Source organism: Mesoplodon bidens (genome assembly GCF_964165515.1).
Source record: "Mesoplodon bidens genome assembly, chromosome: 5".
Classification (NCBI taxonomy): domain Eukaryota; kingdom Metazoa; phylum Chordata; class Mammalia; order Artiodactyla; family Ziphiidae; genus Mesoplodon; species Mesoplodon bidens.
Window position 1 is genome coordinate 19620396 of NC_138161.1, and position 21200 is coordinate 19641595.

Genomic DNA, 21200 nt, shown 5'->3' on the forward strand with positions numbered 1-21200 from the left:
AATGGAGTCCTTTTGTAGTTAATTAACTGTAAAATAAAATAAGGTTTTTTTAAAAAAAAAGATAAGATTGGATAGTTGTAAAAGGAGATATCTTTAAGATTTTCCACTGCGCTGGGTATAATGTATTTTATTTCTAATCAAAAGCCAAGAAACTATTTCTAAATTCGCTGAGAGGAAAACCCACACTCCCAGCCCCTCTTCTGTGATGTTGCCGCGTATCTTATCCTGGTGAGCACATTTATTAGAAAACTAAGGAGTAGGATTGGCCCATCAATAGCGATAAGCCTTTTGAAGTGGTACCCCTCCCATCCTTGATGCTCAGAATTAACTCACTGTGGTTCTTTTCTAGCTGCTTTTTTTTTTTTAATAACTTGTGTATTGCACATGCTTTTCCTTGCGCTGTGTTCAGGAGCCACGACTTACCATCTCGATTTGTCTTGTTTGCTTTCCGTGTATCTTGCTTCCTGTGCCCAGTCGAGCCTGTTGACGCCCGCCCTGCCGCCGACCGAGGACTGACCACTCGACCAGGTATATCCCGGTGACCCTCCGCCCCTCCTCATCTCGCGCTTGCGCAGACGCAGCCCCTTTCTTGGAGGTCAGCCTCTCAGAATTGCAGATATGGAGAAGCAGGGTTTGAAATGACCATGGAAACCAAACTTTTTAAAACTCCCCTTTGCTCTTCCTTACACTTCATTTCCCAAGTTCCTAATTAGGTGATCATTTTTTTTCTTTCTGAGCGTTCCTTTTGAAACAATAAAAAGGAGCCCTTCCAACGTTTGGTTTTTTCTTTTGATTTTCTGGTGGAGAGGGTTCTGTAGAGCCTGTTGGTCCTCAAAAATGGAAACCTACACAGATGCAGACTCTAGCTGGTGACGACCTGGTTACTGCTGGAACATCTCATTCTTTCTTTCTTGTTTGGTATCCGGATGGTTTGTTTCTAACTGAACTGGGCTCAAACTTGAGTCAGTTCCTCAAGTAGACATGAGTTCGTAAAAATATCAGAATTGGAATATCTTTAGAGACAAGAAATTTTTCCATTTTATCTTTTGTGGGTTGTATATACTTATTCTTAATGAGTGTCTAAAACACAGCAGAGGTATGTGCCTAATTTTCCATACAAGTTCTTTATTTTTTATACTACTTAAAACTCCCATTAACACTGATATGGACACTTCTTTTTTTGGTAGTTTCCCAAGCATTAAGAAGAAACACACTTTCACCTTCCTATGTCTCAAATTTAGCTTTAAGAATAATGTCACACCAAACAAAAGCACATACATGCCTGGTTTTGACCCCGTGCACTACCTCGCCCAACTGATAAGTACCCATTGCTTTCAATGAATCAAAAAGAGAAGTTACTGAATTGACAAATCTGTATATATTCTGGAGAGATTTTACTCCCAACAGTACAAACCTACCCATAAATGTTTTCTTCTGTATCTTCCTAATGTCCCCATGCGGTAATCTAGGAACAGGGCATTAACCTCATATGGAGATGTTAACACAAGGAGGTTGACCTTTGCTCCCAGGTTGAGATGCAGACAGCAGCCAGGCCAGGAGCAGCCCCTGCCCCTCTCTGCCAGCACAGGCTCAGGTTCCATCTGCTTCCCACCACAATCACTGACGAGAAATTCAGAGTCTGCCTTGTGGCACCTTCATGCCTCTGCGCTATAATTAACAGGGCAGCGGGGGCAGTGGAGTGACACATCTTGACAGCCAATCTCCTTGATTTTATGAATCTCTTTCTGTAGGGCTTTTCAGAGAAATTTAAATTATAGTAAGTCAGACCCAGTTTCAGCTCTTCTAACGTCTTCCTTATTGCAAGTGTCACACAAGTAAATTTCAAGGAACCAGCAGTTGACACATCCCCCGCCTGCTCAGACCACTGGTAGGGCCCAAGGCTGAGAGAGGGTCCGTTCCATTCTAACTGCAGCTGATACTAGCTTAGGTTGGTCCTTTGCCTTGGGCCTTTTTTTATGGCACTTCCTACTTTATTTTTAAAGGAAGAGATGTTTTTCATCTGCAAGCATGAAATGTAAATTAGAAGCGCCCATTCAACCAATTTTATTAAGTTGCTACATTGAGCACACTGGGCAATTATGTTCCTATTGAAATACCCAGGAAGAGGTAACACCACTGAAGTAGATTTTTTTCCTTTTTTAAAAAATCTAAAATGAAAAGGGCTTTTCCATACATTCTTAAACAAAAACAATTTGTTTTAAAGGAAGAGCTTGAGAATACTTAGAGGTAATATACAGATGGGAAGAAGCTCCTTCTAAAGTCTTTGTTATAACAATAGCAATAGCTCATTTTGATATTTCACAAAGACTCTCCAACTGCTTTGGAGAGTCAAAAGAAATTAAGTAATAAGGCCCCTGTTCTCAGGAGCTTGAATAGAAAGACCACACTTTGTGTATTTAGAAAGATGAGATGGAATTAGAAAGGCACAGAAATACAAAGTAACATAAAGTGTAAACCACCTTGTGATGTTTGTTTGTGATTTGAGCAGATGGGACATTGACCAAGGGGTGCATTAATCAGGGCATTTGCTGGAGATGAGCTTTAAGATAGGTTTTGAAAGGTTTGGGGCACATCCATTGTCAAAGAAAAGGGGAATGTTCTATACAGATAGATGAGAGAATGGCCTGGGCCAAACTTCCTTTCTTATAGTATTGTAAGGCTTGGGTTCCCCAATAGAAGAGGGCCATAGTGGGGAAAGAATGCTCAGATAGGAAGTGAGGGAGATTCTAGCTAAGGTATGTTTATGAACAGTCCTATTTGCTGCATATGTCTTAAGACATGCTCTATATTTTTGTGCTTGTAGTGAGCCTTTCGAGCATTTGGACCAGTTTCCCCCTGTGTTTTCTAGCATTACTTTCGGTTCTTCATCATCACACTTTATGAGACCACGTGGTTGAGTCTAATGTGCTCAATTATATCATTAGATTGTCCAAACTTAGAAACCCTTTCCAGGATTGTCACATCATGTTATTCAATTGATGTCATTGTTTTTTAAATAATCACTGCTGTCACTCTGAAACAAGTAAAGAAAGGGCTTTTGTATAATCACAACTGAGGAAAATGACTTCTCCTTGACTTCCATATCTGAAATAACAGGGTATAGTAACTTCTAGAATGTAGTGTCAAGGAAGGAACACCGTTAATATCAGTGGTGATTTCTAGGGATGGTGACCATTACAGCTACTCCCCTGGGCTTATTTCCAGAGAGCAATAGACTCTGAAGGACAAGTAACACCATTTGACCAGAATAAAGGAGACAAATACAGGCATACCTCATTTTATTGCTCTTCACAGATGTTGCATTTTTTACAAACTGAAGGTTTGTGGCAACTCTGAAGTGAGCAAGTCTATTGGTACCATTTTCCCAAAAGCATTTGCTCACTTCATGTCTCTGTGTCACATTTTGGTAATTTTGCATTATTTCAAACTTCTTTGTTATTATTATATTATGGTGATCTGTGATAGTGATCTTTGATGTTACTACTGCAAGATTACAACTAGCTGAAGGCTTAGATGATGGTTAGCATTTTTTAGCAAGAAAGTATTTTTAATTAAGGTACACACATTGTTTTTCAGAATAGACTACAGTATAGTGCAAACACAGCTTTTATATGCAGTGGGAACCCCCCCAAAAATAGTATGACTCACATTATTGCAATATTCACTTTATTGCGATGGTCTGAAACTAAACCTGCAATATCTCTGAGCTATGTCTGTACATTAGCAGGCTCTTCACAGGGTGGAAAGCTTACCCTTTCCACTATAATTTTAACCATGCTTCTCCAGTCCTAACAAAGGAAACCAGATCCTTTGAGAAAGGTTTCCTGAAGGACATGCTTCCCTTCTTCAAATGAACTTGATTCGCTTCTTGCTTAGAGCCTGGTGTCAGAGCTTAGAGAATGAGAGTCTGGTGTCAGAGCTTAGAGTGGAATCAGGACAACTTGGAAAATGCACTTGGTAAAACTGTAAGTGAAGGTCCCTGTGATTTATTTAAAACTTCTCATCACATATCACTATATGCAGTTTCAGCTTATTATCAATGACATTTTCCTGGTGCAAGCTTATTCATTTTTTTCCCCTTTTAATGACATTTGCTTAATATATGGAAAGGCTTTTCAGTGAATGACTATACATGCTGTACAAAAATGAACTGGGGAGAGCCCTTTCCACTGAGAGTCCTGCAAACTATTGTGCTATAATTAATTATCTGTTGTTCTGACTTGCTACATGAATTTGAAATTTTTTTGACTATTAAAAGTAATCTTCATGTCCTTTCAGAAAGAGTGTGGGTTTTTCTAGAAGGAAAGACTATTCAAGAGAGTTTTCTTAAAATCTCAGAAATATAATTTTAACTATCGCACTGTTAGATCCTGATGACAGAAAGAGGGTAAGGTATAAAGAAATCACTTTGGTTCTAAAGGGACCTCAGATTTAAAAGGGTTTGTAGAAAAATAAAAGTATACAACTAATGAGAAATAAAAGAGCATTAGTGTCACAGCCCAATAAACATTTGTATCAGGAAGATTAGAGGTCAGAATAAGATGAAACTTATTAGAAAATGCTAATCATTTTAAAGCAAGAACATAAATAAGAATAGAGAGCCCTACAGCTCTTGGGATGGGGTTAAGAATCAGGGGACAGTCAGTGAGTGGACCAGTTAAAAGATGAGAGAGAATGGGAAACTGTCCTGCTTTGATTGTGCTTCTGTCTTGCATATGTATATTAAACAGGATGGTCTTTTGTTAAAGGAAAGGAAAATCCAAGACAGGTGAAGATGAGACAACAAGGCACTAGCCCTTTGTAATATTTATCTATTACTGTGTAATAAATAACCCCATAACTTAGCAACTTAAAAACAAACATTTACCTTCTTATAATGAATTTCAAGGATTTCAAACATGGTTTAGCTGGGTGCTTCAGGCTCAGGGTCTCTCAGGAGGTTGCAATCAAGACATCTGCCACAGCTGCAATCATCTGAGGGCTTGAAGTTTGGCTAGGGCTGGTGGGTCTTCCTCCAAAATGGCTTGCTCACATGGCTGTTGGCAGGAGACCTCAGTACCTCACCATGTGAACTTTTGAGTGTCCTCACAACATGAGTGTCCTCACAACATGGCAGCTGGCTTTCCCCAGACCAAGTGATCCAAGAGAGAGAATACAAAGGAAGCTGCCTTGTATGACCCAGTCTCAGAAGTCATACCCCATCACTTTTGCCATATTCTAACAGTGGAAACAAGTCACTATATCAGGTCTACACCTGAGGAAAAGGGAATTAAATGCCACCTCTTTTTTTTTTTGCGGTACGCGGGCCTCTCACTGTTGTGACCTCTCCCGTTGCTGAGCACAGGCTCCGGACGTGCAGGCCCAGCAGCCATGGCTCACGGGCCCAGCCGCTCCATGGCATGTAGTATCTTCCCAGACCGGGGCACGAACCCGTGTCCCCTGCATTGGCAGGCAGACTCTCAACCACTGCGTCACCAGGGAAGCCCAATCCCACCTCTTGCTGGAAGGAGCATCCACAAATTTGTGGATATATTTTTAAACTACCACACTTCTCTACTCAAGTCCAAGTTCCTATAAATCATGGGCTGGGAGAACTTGAGGGCAAGATCGTAGAACCCCTCTCCCTGATCTTTGTGGACCGGGAAGATAGGGATAAGAAAACGTAGTTGTGACAAGCAGAAGGGAGAGAAGAGAGCATCACAATCTACATGCCGGGTGGAGGCTGACATTGATCTTGGGTCCATTTTCAAATAGGTTGTTAAATGGAAGCTTTCTGAGCAGTTGACCAAGAATCAGTGATATGTCACAACAAGCATGGGTTCCTTGGATTTTGTAAAATTATCCTCTTTTCTCTTTGTGTAGACTGTGCTGTTAGACTGGCACGTCATACACAGTGGACATTGCTTTTCAATTTCAGCAAGATGTGTGACAAGGTTCACAGCACCTTGTAGACAAGATGTAAGAGTTGATAGACCAAAAGCAGGAAATCAGGTCCCATGGGAGCTGAAGGAATTTGGTAACATGTAGCCCAAGTAAGAGAAAAATCAACAGGAACATGATGCCTCTCCTTGGGTATCTGACCTGTTCAAGGCTATATAGTGCAGAAGGGAGATTTAGGCTTGCTCTGTGTTGAACAGAGTGGAAGTTATAAGGAAACTGATTTTGGCTTAATGTAAGAAAGGCCATTCTAGTAGACAAAGCTGTCCAAAAATGGAGGCAAACTGATAATTCCTCTCTGTTTAAGGAGAGCTGAGAGTTTACCCCTGGGTAGGAACACCAGAGAAGAGATGATTTTAGAAGCCATTCTCATCCTAAAATTCTGACTTTTGATATTTAAACACTGCAACGTGGAAACGATATTTATACTTTGTAATTTCACTTTTTGTTTTAAAAATTTGCGTTTTGATTTTAAGCTTCAAATTACTATCTGAAAAATTAAATTCATTATAACAATTAGTATAAGAATCATATAGCAATTTATAGAGAAAGAAGAGTTAGTACGTTAGAAATTCTGTTAGTCCCACAGAAGCATTTTTCAAAAATTATGTACTGCAGTTCTTTATTCAGCAGATGAACCATTTACATTATGTATCTATAACTAAATCACTTAACTAAATAAATGATATGATTTTTACAGTGCTTCACTGCATAGATGCACGAACATAATTTATTTGTAATTGGAACAAAGTCCTAACTTAGCAGTTTTGTTCTGCCAGGTAATTAATACTCATTTTTAAAGCCTTTTATTATTTTTTCTGAAGGAATGAGAGCACATGGAAAAAGATATAATAGGCTACACAGTAAGCACCTAAACCAAGCGAGCATATTCTAGGAGCAAATCCTTTCCAGCCTACCAACTAGCATTTAACTTCTGTCTTTTTCCCCATTTAAAAAAATATATATATATAGCATGTGTTTAAAGGCAATAGAAGCCTGAAGTGCAAATTTCTTTAATCTTTAATTTCTTTTTGTTTAAAATAGGTAGTGGTTAAGGATTTAAATATAGGGTGTCATTTTCTGGAAGAAAGTCATTAATCTATTTTCCTCTAACTTCAGGCCTAGAGAGAAGTTTCTGGTAGGCTTTGTGTTGTAATGTTATTGTTTATAGATAAAACAAATGGACTGGTCTGCGTATTTTGATTATGGTGTAATGTTTATGGTATCATGCAGGTTCGGGGTTGACAAATATCAAGACGGAAGAGATTTCGGAAGTGAAGATGGATGCAGAGTTCCGACATGATTCAGGATATGAAGTTCATCATCAAAAATTGGTAGGTGGGCTTCCCTGGTGGCGCAGTGGTTGGGAGTCCGCCTGCCGATGCAGGGGACGCGGGTTCGTGCCCCGGTCCGGGAAGATCCCACATGCTGCGGAGCGGCTGGGCCCGTGAGCCATGGCCGCTGAGCCTGCGCGTCTGGAGCCTGTGCTCCGCAACGGGAGAGGCCACAGCAGTGAGAGGACCGCGTACCGCAAAAATAAATAAATAAATAAATAAATTGGTAGGTGACATAATCTACCTCTTCAGGCCACTCTGTCTTGCCAAATGACTTTCGTTCCTCTTGGGTCAGAAATCCAGTTAAGGAAAAGATTAAAACAAAAATAAAACACTTGCCTATAGGATCATCATGAAAACGTGAAGAAAAGAAAAAGAGGCTCTTTATATAGTAGTTCTTTAGGTCTAGGAAGCAGCTGAGCCCACGGTGGGTTTAAAGTGGAATTACTTTGTATTCTAGCAGCCATTTTAATTAGCCTCCTGTCTGTTTTCTAGGAAATCAGGTTTATCATAGGTTTGTGTGAAGGATCGAAATCTCAAATAAAACATGTGTAAACACTACTTGGGTTCACAGAACAGCTTCACAGCCGTTGGCTTAATTTCACATTTGTAACTCTTCCCCTGGGCTTCATTGCCTCTCTCTCACCCCTCCTTTCTGTCCCCTCCCCACACTTTAAATTCTTCCTCGGTAGTGGGATGTGTGGGACTCCCGGACGTAGGTAGAGGGGTAGGTGAGCCAGACTGCATTGTGTTCCCAGCAGTGTGTTCAGCAGAAGGCTTGGGCAAGAAAGACTGTGGCTTCCTTTTCAGACAAAATTGCCCTTTTTCCCCCCAAATGTTACAAGTGGAGTAAATCAAAAGGCACCCATCTCATAGGGAGGGTGGGAGGGAGGGAGATGAAAGAGGGAAGGGATATGGGAACAGATGTATATGTATAACTGATTCACTTTGTTATAAAGCAGAAACTAACACACCATTGTGAAACATTTATACTCCAATAAAGTTGTAAAATATATATATATATATATAAATAAATAAATTAAATTAAATTAAATTAAACATAAACAAAAAGGCACCCATCTCCCTTAAGGTTACATAAAAACCTTTACCGAAAGCTTCAGATAAATCAATCCTGCATTATGCTAGGCGTCCTCCCACCTTAAGAGTAAATAAGCCCAGCAAGTGGCTTAAATTGATAAAGAAGACAATTTTGTTGCACATTCAGTAGTGAACAAGAGTGGTAATCAAATTCTGAAAGCAGTAATAATACTTGAGAAGGACTCACAGGCACTTCCTATGTTTTTGTTTGTGTGTGTGTATACATGTGTTTTTCCCTTTCAAGGGGAAACTGTCTTTCCACTATCCATAAATAAAATTTGTAAATCCAAGTATTAAACTCCAACAGAAACCCCTATAAAGTATAGTGTATGCCTCTTTTCACTCTAAACAATTGGGGCAAGTTCAAAATTGACTTGAGATTCATATTTGCATTTTAACTCCCATAATCTTTTTGATAAAAGCACAGTGAACTTTTTGAAGCCCGGTTTTCGTTGGCAAGTTAATCCAGTGTCAGTTATTATAGAATCAGGGGCGCTCTTGATCTGGCTGATGCTGAAGAGGTTAATAAAAACTTGTGGAATCTGTTGAGGATTTGGGAGCTGGTGGGGCAGAGAGCTGAAGATTAATGTGTGGATTTGTGTTTTCTGGTGCTTGTGTCATAAAAGCCCATCTCCGCAATGACACTAACTCCTGTAATACGACCGTGACTAATGGCAGAAGCAGCAGTTAAGAGAATCAGCTCCCTCTACAGAACTAGTTGATGAAATAATGTACTATAATTAGTGCAATACATGTTATAAAATTACAGTATTTTCTTAAAGACATAGGAAGATGTCCAGACTTGCATTCATTTCTGATTACCTCATACTTTTATCGTTAGCTAATTAATGATTCGCTTTTTATAAATATGTTGAGTGAGCATATTTGTTTAGAAAGGGGCATAATTATGAACAGTTTCTAATTTTGTTGCAGATATACCATAAGTAAAACTCTTTTAGAAATTCGCTTTATTTGCTGTATTTCATGTTGCCTTTTCAGACTGCTAGGACGTTAGTTCTAGCCATGACAGTCAGTCATTTTACTATCTTGAGATTATACTCAAAGAATTATTTAGGGAGCTGTTTTTATTAATTTACATAGCAAATGTGGTATATGTTCAGTAGTAGTTGGGCCAGATGATCTGTCATAAGATCATCTCCTTACATAAAAAATGATAAAAGTTGCAGTGTGTTTTTATAATTCCATTCAAGTAAAGTTGAAAAATAATGACTTGCGTTTATAAACAGTATGAAGGAATGTAGTGTAATAAATTTATCACTGAATAAATCTCTTCTTTACAGTATTCTCTAAATTCTTTTCATGTTTAACACAAATAAACATCAAGAATAAAACAACATTTTTAGTTGAGTTGCCAGAGACAACATAGTAAGAAAGCATGTGTTAATGTGTCGCTATTAAAATTCCTATCTTGTTGCCTACTACTTCTTCTCTTTGAAATAAGTGCCTTTTAAGCATTATGCTTCTCAAGGTTAATTAGTGTCTTGCTGGATTATTGTGACTGAAAGTAGGTAAGAAGATGTCTTTTTTCTTCTGTTTAATGCCTTTGTTTCAGAATGCTTGTTCCTATGTATTAAAAATGTCCCTCTAAGGAAATGAGGGCATCTATAGTTTGGAAAAGCACCTAAGGTATAGTGGTCATGCGTCAGGTCTCCCAGTTTAAACCTGCTGTGACTGGGAAAATACTGACCTCCTTTCATAATCACGATCCGTGCCTTGCCAGTTTTTGATAGATCCGAGAGCTGCCATCCCCCTCTTACAGAATGTTCCATCTGTCAAAGGGTTTCAGGTCCCTGCAGGCTTCTGTTTTGCCTTTCTGGAGACATGTGGGGGATGGAGGGAAGTGGACTTTCTAGGGCTGGGGAAGCCACCTGTTGTACATCATTCTATAGACTACAGATGTCATTCTTAGTAAGTAGAACGTGGGGTTTTTTCCTCAAGTACGCACCAAATAATTGAGTGACCAACAACTCAAACTTACGGCATAAAATATATACCGAATATACTGAAACTTTTCACATACCTCATCCAGATATCTCCCGCAATTACAGTCCTTTCTCTTGCATTTGTTTTCAAGGTGTTCTTTGCAGAAGATGTGGGTTCAAACAAAGGTGCAATCATTGGACTCATGGTGGGCGGTGTTGTCATAGCAACAGTGATTGTCATCACCCTGGTGATGCTAAAGAAGAAACAGTACACGTCCATCCATCATGGTGTGGTGGAGGTAAGTAAACGTGGCTGCGTGTTTGCAAGTGGGAGTTAAAGACTGTGAAGAAAATCTTGCTGGGTGTTAGACGAAGAATTATCCAAGTATCTCTTCTCTGAACAAACAATCCATATTGCTGCTCAAGTTGCAGCTATTTTCTTGCTTCTGATTTTTATTCATTCCAACTTATAACTACTGTATCAAGACATTGGGGATATATGCTGCTATTTCCACTTCTTATAATTTGTATTGAAATATCAAAATAATACTAATGGTAATGCCTGGCTTACAGATATTGTAATTACGGATATTGTGATTACAGACATTTAAAAGAAAAAATAACAGCAGAAGTTACAAATGAAAAAGGAAGTGGAAGGCTGCTTTAAAAAAAAAATTTTTAAGCACATTTATTCCTGGATTTTTTTATCTTAAATAATTTCATTTCTAACTCAAGCCAGGTAATAGTAAATAATTTTCAGTAAAGAGTCTTACCTTTAAAGTTTCACAGAAAATCACATTGTACCAAAAGGCTGAGTGAAATATACAAGGTTGTTCAAGACCTTTAACCTGTCACCCTGCACATCCACCTGAAATATCTTAGTTTCAAAGTGTTAGTGCAGTGGCACTGGAGGTGGAGAGAAGACCCACAAAGTGACAATTACATTTACTTGAGACTGTCCAAACACCCCAACCTGTGAGAAACAGGAGTATGTACAGCACAGAGGTAACGAGTTACACCAACAAAATAGAGTAAGCTGCAGGATTCAAATATGATGCCTTAAACCCATGATACAGAATATTTTAAAAGAAAATTAAATGTGCAAATAAGTTCTTTGTATGCATTTAAAATGCAGGGTTTAGGGGAGGAACCTCACAGTATATGTGTTTTTTAGGAAACTGTTAGGGAAAGTGAATTAATACATCTTGAGAAGTTTAGAATTTTTAGAACTCAAAGAGATCTCAATGATCAGTTAATTGATCTTCTCATTTTCTAGATGAGAAAACAGACCCAGAGAGAAGACATGTCCTTTCAATGTCAGATTCCATAGAGTCAAGTTCACAGTACAGATTTCCCCACATCCTGTCCATAGCTTTTTCCATCAGAGCAAAGTTCAGATATTTCCAGTGAGTTAAACTTCTCACTAACCCCAAGGAAATGTGCTCCAAACCATTCTTGATTATAGGAGGGTAGGAAGAGTTTAAATAAATTAAATTTGTGGCAAAGCCAGAAACCTCATTTAGTTCAGCACTTGGAACATCCAGGCTCCTTGTTTACAGGAGCTGCTGATGGAAATTGGTTTTGAGTCATGTGTTCCATGTCCATCCTGGTGTGGATGTGCTAAAGAACAGTGAAATGAGTGAATCCAGGAAATAGGTGGCAAGATGTATAAGAACTGAATGATTGACAGATAGGAGGGTGAGCACATAAATAAGCGACGACAACACCATGAAGTGTGGGGCGCGGCTCTTCATAATAGTATCTCTGAGCTTCTGTCCTTTGAAACTGTAAGATGTATTATTAGTAGCGTTATTAGCATCAGTAAACTCATTTCTACTCAAAACAATTTTTTTTATTTTAATTCCATGATTGAGCAAAAAAAGAAAACTGTTTTCATACTTGAATAATTCAAAAGCCCATTTACATTTTTTAATATAATCATACATTTTAATGGCCTTGAACTGATGAATCTACCCAAGCGGTGGCTTCCTTTTTATCAAAGTGCGCATCTTTGGTGCCAAAGGACAAAGAGCCTACATCGGTTTGCTCAGGCTGCCATAGCAAAGCCACAGACTGGGTGGCTTAAACAACAGAAATGTATTTCCTCACAATTCCTGAGGCCTCTCTCCTGGGCGCATAGGTGTCCTCCCTGTGCCTTTACATCATCTGCCCCTGTGCAGGTCTGTGTCCTAATCTCCTCTTCTTGTAAGGACACTAGTATTAACTGCATAAGGTCCATACTAATGACCTCATTTAACCTTAATTTCACCTTTAAGGACCCTCCAAATACAGCTATATTGTGAGGTATTAAGGATTAGGTTTTTAGCATCGGAATTTGGGGAGGACACAGTTCCGCCCATAACAGAGGCCAGTGATGCTGGGCGGTAAAACAAGGCATCTCAGGAGCTCTTTGCCGTGATTGCCATGATTGTTCATGAGACTTACCAGGTACTGATTTCAAAGGACACCTTCCCCAGGTCCCACCCCAGACCTAGGAAAACAGAATTTCTAAATAAGAGGCTGGAAATCTGAGTGTAGAAAATGTTCGCAGCTGAATCAGACATGCAGTCAGTTTTGAGAATCACTGATGTATATATAGTGTTACCACTCCTGCCTCTTTGTTGTCTAAGCAAACCTTAGCGGGTAGAAAATGGTATCTCCTTGTCTCCAAGCTCACTAGTCTCTCACTAGTCGCCTTTTAAGCCTTCTTACAGCTGCCTAGGTTAAATGTTTATTTTGGTTAGCTAGCAAGAAAAGTCTCCTTGGTTTTGGAATATTAGAGCAGTTGATGCTTTAACATGAGTTCTGAAAAAAAATTAATTAATTTTTAAACCAGAAGGCATCCTTGTAGGGAGGGCAGTCAATCAGCCCTTCTCTTGGTATTTATTTTGTTAGCTACTTGAGAGCAACTAGGAACCTCTAGAGTGACTGCCCCACCTCCTTTTGTGTTTCTTTGCTTCATTTCCTCTCACTTCCTTCTTCCTTAAAGTAACGATGTTGTCAAGAGCCGGGAAACCATCCCTTTTTCCCTGGAAAGGCCTTCCTTTCTCTCCATTCCTTAGGTAACCCTTCCTCAAGCTCCGTGTTGAGCCAGCGTTCAACACAGAGCTTGAGGAACTTCAGGCTAACTTCATCTAAGGTGCTCGTCACCATCCCTGCCCTCAGGAAGGTGATAGTCTACCTGTGGTGATTGCACTTGGACACAGAGAGCTGCAACCCAGCCTAGACACCTAGGGTGCCTCAAGTGGTCTGGCTGATGAAGGGTGCTGGGGGGTTTCAACATGACTGCTCTCAGAATCTACGCCGAATTAAGTGATCCTCCTACACACATTTCTCTGCCTGTCTTAGCAGGCTGTCACCCTCAAGGACATGGAAATAACTTTATTGCCAGCTCTGGTTAACCTATTTCATTAATGAGTAACCTTATTTCACTAAGAACAAACATGAGTAAATGGGTATTCCCAGATGGATGGGTCTAAGTCTGTCAGAACAGAATACAGTCACACTTCACGCCATCCGTGCATGAAGGAGAAATCATGAAAAAAGGCTTGGTGTCCAGGAAGTCACTCCTTCTTAGAGGAAAAGATTCCTGCAGAAGTGAAAGCAAGCCCAGTACTTTTATTAATAGAATCGTTACCCGGTGGAAATGAGCAGTTGCTAGTTTTTGTTTTGAAAAACTAAGCAATAGGGACTTCTCTGGTGGCGCAGTGGTTGAGAGTCCGCCTGCCAATGCAGGGAACACGGGTTCGAGCCCTGGTCCAGGAAGATCCCACATACCGCGGAGCAATTGAGCCCGTGCGCCACAACTACTGAAGACTGCGCGCCTAGAGCCCATGCTCTGCAGCAAGAGAAGCCACCACAATGAGAAGCCCGTGCACCGCAATGAAGAGTAGCCCCTGCTCGCCGCAACTAGAGAGGACCTGTGCGCAGCAACAAAGACCCAATGCAGCCAAAGATAAATAAATAAAATAAATTTAAAAAAAAAGAAAAACTAAGCAATAAATATTGATTTAATGACTTGCTTATTCATAAGGCCAGTGTAAGTCATTAGCCACGGTTTCCCAAGATGACAGTGCTTCATTTGTGCTTCAAGCAGTGACAAGATAGCCTTCTGTTATTCTGTTTCCCAAATGTGTGCACCATCTCTGGTGGCTGAGTATCCCAGCGCCTGCTGAATTACCCACCGTTGTCCTGCTGTAATCAGGTTCTGCAAAGCCCATTGATCCCAGGTTCTGTTTAGTAGCAGACGGACCTTTTCTACACTGACGTCAGTTGACACTGAGTATTTTAAAATATATATTGGAGTAGTATGTCCACTACTCCTCATCTTTAATAAGAAGGGGGGGCACAAATTCTCTTTATTGAAGGACATAAAACAATTTTTCTTTCACAGATCTGATAACTAGGACACCAGAAGTCTCCCATCCCCACCCCCAGTCATTTCATGAATGATCTAAAGAAGAGATTTGCTTATTTAGCTTTTTATGGAGATATGGCATATGACTCTTTCTAATGAATGTGCTCTCAGATTGGTGACATTATAAAAATAGGTCCTTATGGGTCCTTTCTTCCTGGCAAAAAGTCAATTTTTAGTGGCGGCACCTAGCAACCGCTATAGCAGTCAGACAGATTGGTCAGGTTAAATTGGAAGCAATGATAAGAAAAAGTGAAGGTGGACTCAAAATCTTCAGGTGGCTGGAAGTGAACTGCAGGAGGAGAAATTGGACGGTCAAAGGAAATCCTCAGCGTAGCGGGAGAGTTCCAGGGCATGCCTGAAGAATTACTTGATGTAGGCGCTAAATATAACTGAACTACTTATAAAGAGATGGAAATATAATTAAGAAAATGAACATGTATACTGTAGAGTAGAAAACCAATACTGTAAGGTTACTAGAAGGGATAAACCATTAGCTTGAAAACGTCATTGCTGTTCTCTTTGCTTGTGCTTTTCCTTCCCATGTTCCTGGTGTTTCTGATGTTATTACACTCTCCGGTTATTTTGCATGTTTAGTTTGTCTTATCCTCCATTCTTTGTCCACCTAGATGACCTGAAATGGAAAGTCTTAGGGGCCGGGATTCTGTTGTTGGGCCATGCATAAAGGGACACCCATCAACACACATCCTGCTGATTACTATACATAATAAAATTAAAATACAGTGTCCACTGGCCCTCCTCCAAGTATAAAGTACCTACACGAGAAACGGGATAGCAGGGGTAACCAGAAATTAAGGAGAGACCCAAATAGATTTTATGGAGAGACCCAAATAGATTTTATGTCCACAGTCTAGTGGTTGAGCTATAAATTCTTCTGGATATAATGAAGGAATAAATAGCTCCAAAGAGTCAAGGTCAGGGAGAAAGGGGTAGGAAGAGGGCATTAGCCAAACAGTAGTCAAAAGTTCTACTCAAGGTCATATTAGGACCAGATGAATCAGACTCTTTGGGCTCAGTTCTCAGTGTGTGTCAGCAGCAGTGACCCATGGAAGTCCAAGCTGGGGTGCAGCACAGGGGCCCTGGGGTCTCTAACAAAGATGAAGACTTCAGATCAGTCAATGCTCCCACAAAGCCCTGAAAGTGCAGACAGGGGATGCTCAGAGGTGCTGTGCTGGATGGGTTTTCATCTCAGCAAGTGACACATGTTCCTGCCCCAGGGAGCAGATGGGGATTCTGTCCCCCACTCCATTGTTCTACGGTTCCTTGCAGAATAAGCACCACTGGCTACATCTTGCCCCAGCTCCATTTGAAGGGAAATAGTGAGTGACAGATGGCTGAGCCTTGCCGGGGAGGAAGGCTCCATCGACATGGAGTTTATCCACGGACATGAGTACTGTGTTTCACTTTTAGCTCTCAAGGGGTTGGGAATAAAAAGATGCAATCCACACTCCTTGGGTGCCATGTTGTAAAGGCAATCCCTTCTGCTGTAGCTCCTGAGCCCTCTGAGGCCTGAGGGCCAAGCCGCCCCACTGCAGGACTGGCAGAACATCTGCCCTCCCAGCGGCAAAGGGTCCTGAGGATTAGCAAGTAGAAAAGAGACCAAGAAAAGACAGGAAAGTTAGCTGCCTGGCTTGCATACAGCCTCTGAGCCTCGCATTTACTGGCAGGGCTCTCTTAAAGAGTTGGGCTTTGGCCTTTGAAGAGAAGAGCAACTATTAAGTTGCCAGGTGTTCCCCTGCCCTTGATGAATACAGCCAGTATGAGGGTTGACGTGGCTCCAGGGGGAGATACAAGTTTAATACTCCAACAGTCAAGCAGCGCTATGTTTTCTTCTACACTCAGAAACATAGCAGCTTTGTGCTTGATCTCCTTGGCAAGATTTTTTTTAATCTCCACATTCTTTGAAATATCAGTTAAGAGGTGGCACAGCGTGAAAAGAAGCCCAAGTTCAAATGGCATAGGGCTGGAGACAGGCTGTTTCCAGATTTGGAGAATGAATGAAATCTCTTGTTATTGGTGCTGACCTTTTTTTTTTTTTTTTTTTTTGCGGTACGCGGGCCTTTCACTGTTGTGGCCTCTCCCGTTGCGGAGCACAGGCTCCGGACACGCAGGCCCAGGGGCCATGGTTCACAGGCCCAGCCACTCTGTGGCATGTGGGATCTTCCTAGACCGGGGCACGAACCCGTGTCCCCTGCATCAGCAGGCGGACTCTCAACCACTGCACCACCAGGGAAGCCCGGTGCTGACCTTTAATGGTGGCGTTTTAACTTACAAGCCAGTGGCTAATGACACAATTGCCAGTTAAAGCAAGGTGACCTCATTTGTTGACAACAGAGCAGATCAAAGGAAGAGAAAGGGATGAAAAAACACCAGTGATTATTCCCCCAGGGCCAGCGATGGTGAGCATCCATTTGAGCCGTGTCCTCTGAGGGGAATTTTATGTCTTTTTATTCCAGCTGCCTTGAGATTAGCCAAGGTGATCATTCCAACTCATGATCAGACTGAAAGGCGTCAATTGGTCCATGAGGTGGAGTCATACAAAGTAACCTTGGGGGAACCAGATTACTCCAGTTTTATTGAGATATATTGACATATAACACTGTATTAGTTTTAAGTTTGCAGCATGATAATTTGATATATGTATATATTGTGAAATGATTACCAAAATAAGTTTAGTTAACAACTATCATTTCACATAATTACAATTTTTTTCTTGTTATGAGAACTCTGAAGATCTGTTCTCTTAACAACTTTCAAATATAACAATGCAGTATTGTTGACTATAGTTACCATGCTCTACATAACATCCCCAGAACTTATAACTGGAAGTTTGTGTCTTTCGACCATCTTCACCCATTTCAACAACTCTGCAACCACCAGTCTGCTCACTGTATCTATGATTTGGGTTTTTTTAGATTCCACATATAAGTGAAGTCCTATAGTATTTCTCTTTTTCTCTGTCTGACATTTTGCTTAGCATAATGCCCTCAGGGTTCATCCATGTTGTCACAAGCTGCAGAATTTCCTTCTTAATTATGGCTGAATAATATTCCATCATGTGTGTATCACATTTTCTTTATCCATTCATCCATTAATGGGCACTTAGGTTGTGTCCATGTCTTGGCTATTGTAAATGATACTGCACTGAACATTGGGGTGCAGGTATCTTTGCAAGATAGTGATATCATTTCCTTTGGATACATACTCAGAAGTGGAATTGCTGGGTCATATGGTAGTTCTATGTTTGGTTTACTGAGGAGCCTCCATACTGTGTTCCATAGTGACTGCACCATGCTTTCGGTCTAAATTATTCATTAGCCGGTGTGGTTTAGTCATGATGTATCAGTCGCCCTCCATCCCCTAGACCTAGTGTCCTAGCACCAACACACCCACTCTCTGGTGTTTGTCCTTCGTTGGGTTCAGGGGGAAAAGCTGCTTCAGGAGCTAGATGTCACTTTGCAGCACTGGACAGTGGAGAACAGGTCTGTGGCATTCTCCTGGAAATGATGAAGGGACCCCAATCACATCATGTACAGAATAAAAAACATCCCTTTGAAAGAAAAACCAACTTCTGGACAGCACATCTTACCCTTTCCTGTGGAAGACGTGCTTCTTCACTCTGATTAAATTTGTGTTGATTTTCTCCATCTTCCAGTGGTCTTACAGAAGTTTTAAAGCAATCATAACAAAACTAAGCTTTCATTTATTCAGCAAAGAGTTAAGTATTTGCTTCCTCTCTTCTGTGGACTATTTGAGGTACAGCAAATATACTAGAAACCTAAACATCCCCCCGCACACCCCAACACATACCTGGCCCAGCCTGCAGAGAGTAAATAAGTGTAGCTCTGGCCTAACAGTGACAGTGAGGGGAGGAACACAAGTTTACAACTGCTGGTCTGATCTTGGAGGGGAACCACCATATCACAGAGGAATCTCTTTAAACCTTCGGATGACACACTTTTAGAATCTTAGTGCTAGGTTAAAAAATAATAATAATCTGGAACAGCGTGTTCTTTCTGTGTTTTTTAATATCTTTTGATATACCTATATCATTATTTTAATTAAAAGAGTCTTTCTTTAACATCTTAAATTTAGTGAACACGGAGACAAACTAAAACGAGCTCGGGGAGATATTCAGCAGTCTTCCTTTCTACTTTGCTGAATCTCTCTCCGTAATACTGTTGGCTTTTTTTTCTAGCTTAACACCACACTTTTCAAGTAAGGGAGTCTTTCCTGGAAGCCTTTTGTCTTTTTTCGAGCCAACAGGGGAAGAAAAAAATATTTATTGCCCTAGATGTATCCAGTTACTATTCAGTTGGGGAAGCGACCAATGAGCGCTTCGCAAGCAAAGCCAGCAGGTCAAGGTTTTAAGCGCCACCTAGTGGTAGATGGAGCATCTGCATAACTGGTGGGCACAGGCGTTCTGCTCTATGTCAAAGTGGTGAAGAAAGAGGGAAAATTGTGGGTGTTCTCAAATCTTGGCCAGAGAAGAGTACAGTGCACCTTATCTTTTTACTGCTTCTCCGTGTGCACTCTTAAAAGATTGCTTTTCTTAACGCATTTGTCCTCGTTCTTGCTTTGCAGGTTGACGCAGCTGTGACCCCAGAGGAGCGCCACCTCTCCAAGATGCAGCAGAACGGCTACGAAAACCCAACTTACAAGTTCTTTGAGCAGATGCAGAACTAGACCACCACCGCAGCAGCCTCTGAAGTTGGACAGCAAAACCATTGCTTCACAACCCATCGGTGTTCATTTAGACAATAATGTGGAAAGAAACAAACCCTTCTGTTTTATTATTTACTCATTATCACCTTTCGACAGCTGTGCTGTAACACAAGTAGATGCCTGAACTTGAATTAATATACAGATCAGTAATGTATTCTCTCTTCACATTTCAGTCTCTCCACTACATTATTAATGGGTTTTGTGTACTGTAAAGAATTTAGCTGTATCTAACTAGTGCATGAATAGATTCCCTCCTGATTATTTATCACATAGCCCCTTAGCCAGTTGTATATTATTCTTGTGGTTTGTGACCCAATTAAGTCCTACTTTGAAATATGCTTTAAGAATCGATGGGGGATGCTTCATGTGAACGTGGGAGTTTAGCTGCTTCTCTTGCCTAAGTATTCTTTTCCTGATCACTATGCATTTTAAAGTTAAACATTTTTATGTATTCCAAATGAGTTAGAGGATTTTTTTTCCACAATGGCATTTTACTGTACAGATTGCTGCTTCTGCTATATTTGTGATATAGGAATTATGAGGATACACGTTTATTTCTTTGTGCCTGTTTTATGTGCACACATTAGGCATTGAGAATTGAAACTTTTTTTGTCCACGTATCTTCGGATCTTTGATAAATAAAAGAATCCCTGTTCATTGTAAGCACTTTTTCAGGTGGGGGAGGGTGGGATGGGATTGCTCTGCTGGTCTCCAATTACCAAGAATTCTCCCCAAAAATTTTCTGCAGGATGATTGTACAGAATCATTGCTTATGACCATGATAGCTTTCTACACTGTATTACATAAATAAATTAAATAAAATGACGCTGGGCAAGAGTTTTCTTTGAAGGATGACTATGGATGTTAAATATTCAAAGTAATTTTGGGTGGGGAAGAAGAGGTAGATTCAGTTTCTTTCACCTAGTCTGAAACACTTTATTTATGATACCAAAAAAAAAAAAAAAATGAAAGTGGAAGGAACAAAATCAGGGAATGCGGAAGGCAAGCCTAGACAAACCCTTTGAGCTTTGTCTTCAATTTGTATAAAACGGTGTTTTCATGTAAATAAATACATTATTGGAGGAGCGCCATTGTGCTGGTGTGAATGATTCCATGGTAACAACCTTCTGAACCTTGAGTCATCGCAAGACTGCTAAGAACATTCTAATGCTGGGCATCCACGCCTGTGGTGTCTTAGCTGTAAGTCTGAGCAGGAAATCGGGGCCAACAGGCAACTCCCAGTGCTAGTAAAATACTTCATAGACCTAATTCAGTTTTTACTTGGTCCAAACTATTTTGCTGCCATATCTTCATCCTCAAGTTTGTCCCTGTCTTAGTCCATTCAGGCTACTATAATAAAATTATAAGCCACTGGGTAGCTACTGGGTTTCTCACAGTTCTGGAGGCTGGATGTCTGAGATCCGGGTGCCAGCATGGTCAGGTGAGGGCCCTCTTCCAGGTCACAGACTTCTTGTATCCTCATGTAGAAGAGGCTAAGGCCTCTCTGGAGCCTCCTTTACAAGGGCACATATCCCATTCCTGAGGACACCACCATCATGACCTAATCACCTCCCAAAGGCCCAACCTCCTAATGCCATCACATTGGGCATTAGGGCTTCAATGTGAAGCTTGGGGGAGACACAAACACAGAAAGATTGTAACAGCCCCTAATAAGATATGAAGAGAAAAGTTCTAGGGAAATAAAAG

At 40.6% G+C, this 21200-nt stretch overlaps 1 protein-coding gene across 4 annotated transcripts in view; it reads left to right on the forward strand.

Annotated features, from left to right (window-relative positions):
- Positions 1–20580, forward strand: part of APP (amyloid beta precursor protein) — a 286033-nt gene extending 265453 nt beyond the window's left edge. For 2 of the 4 annotated variants that reach the window (XM_081235728.1, XM_081235726.1), the window contains 4 exons: positions 475–528; positions 7192–7292; positions 10486–10632; positions 19353–20580. In XM_081235728.1, coding sequence (XP_081091854.1) covers positions 475–528; positions 7192–7292; positions 10486–10632; positions 19353–19454 — 404 coding nt within the window. In that variant the 3' untranslated portion in view covers positions 19455–20580. The remainder of the gene's footprint in view (positions 1–474; positions 529–7191; positions 7293–10485; positions 10633–19352) is intronic. The other 2 variants (XM_081235729.1, XM_081235727.1) reach the window with 1 other exon arrangement.
- Positions 20581–21200: the final 620 nt, after the last annotated feature.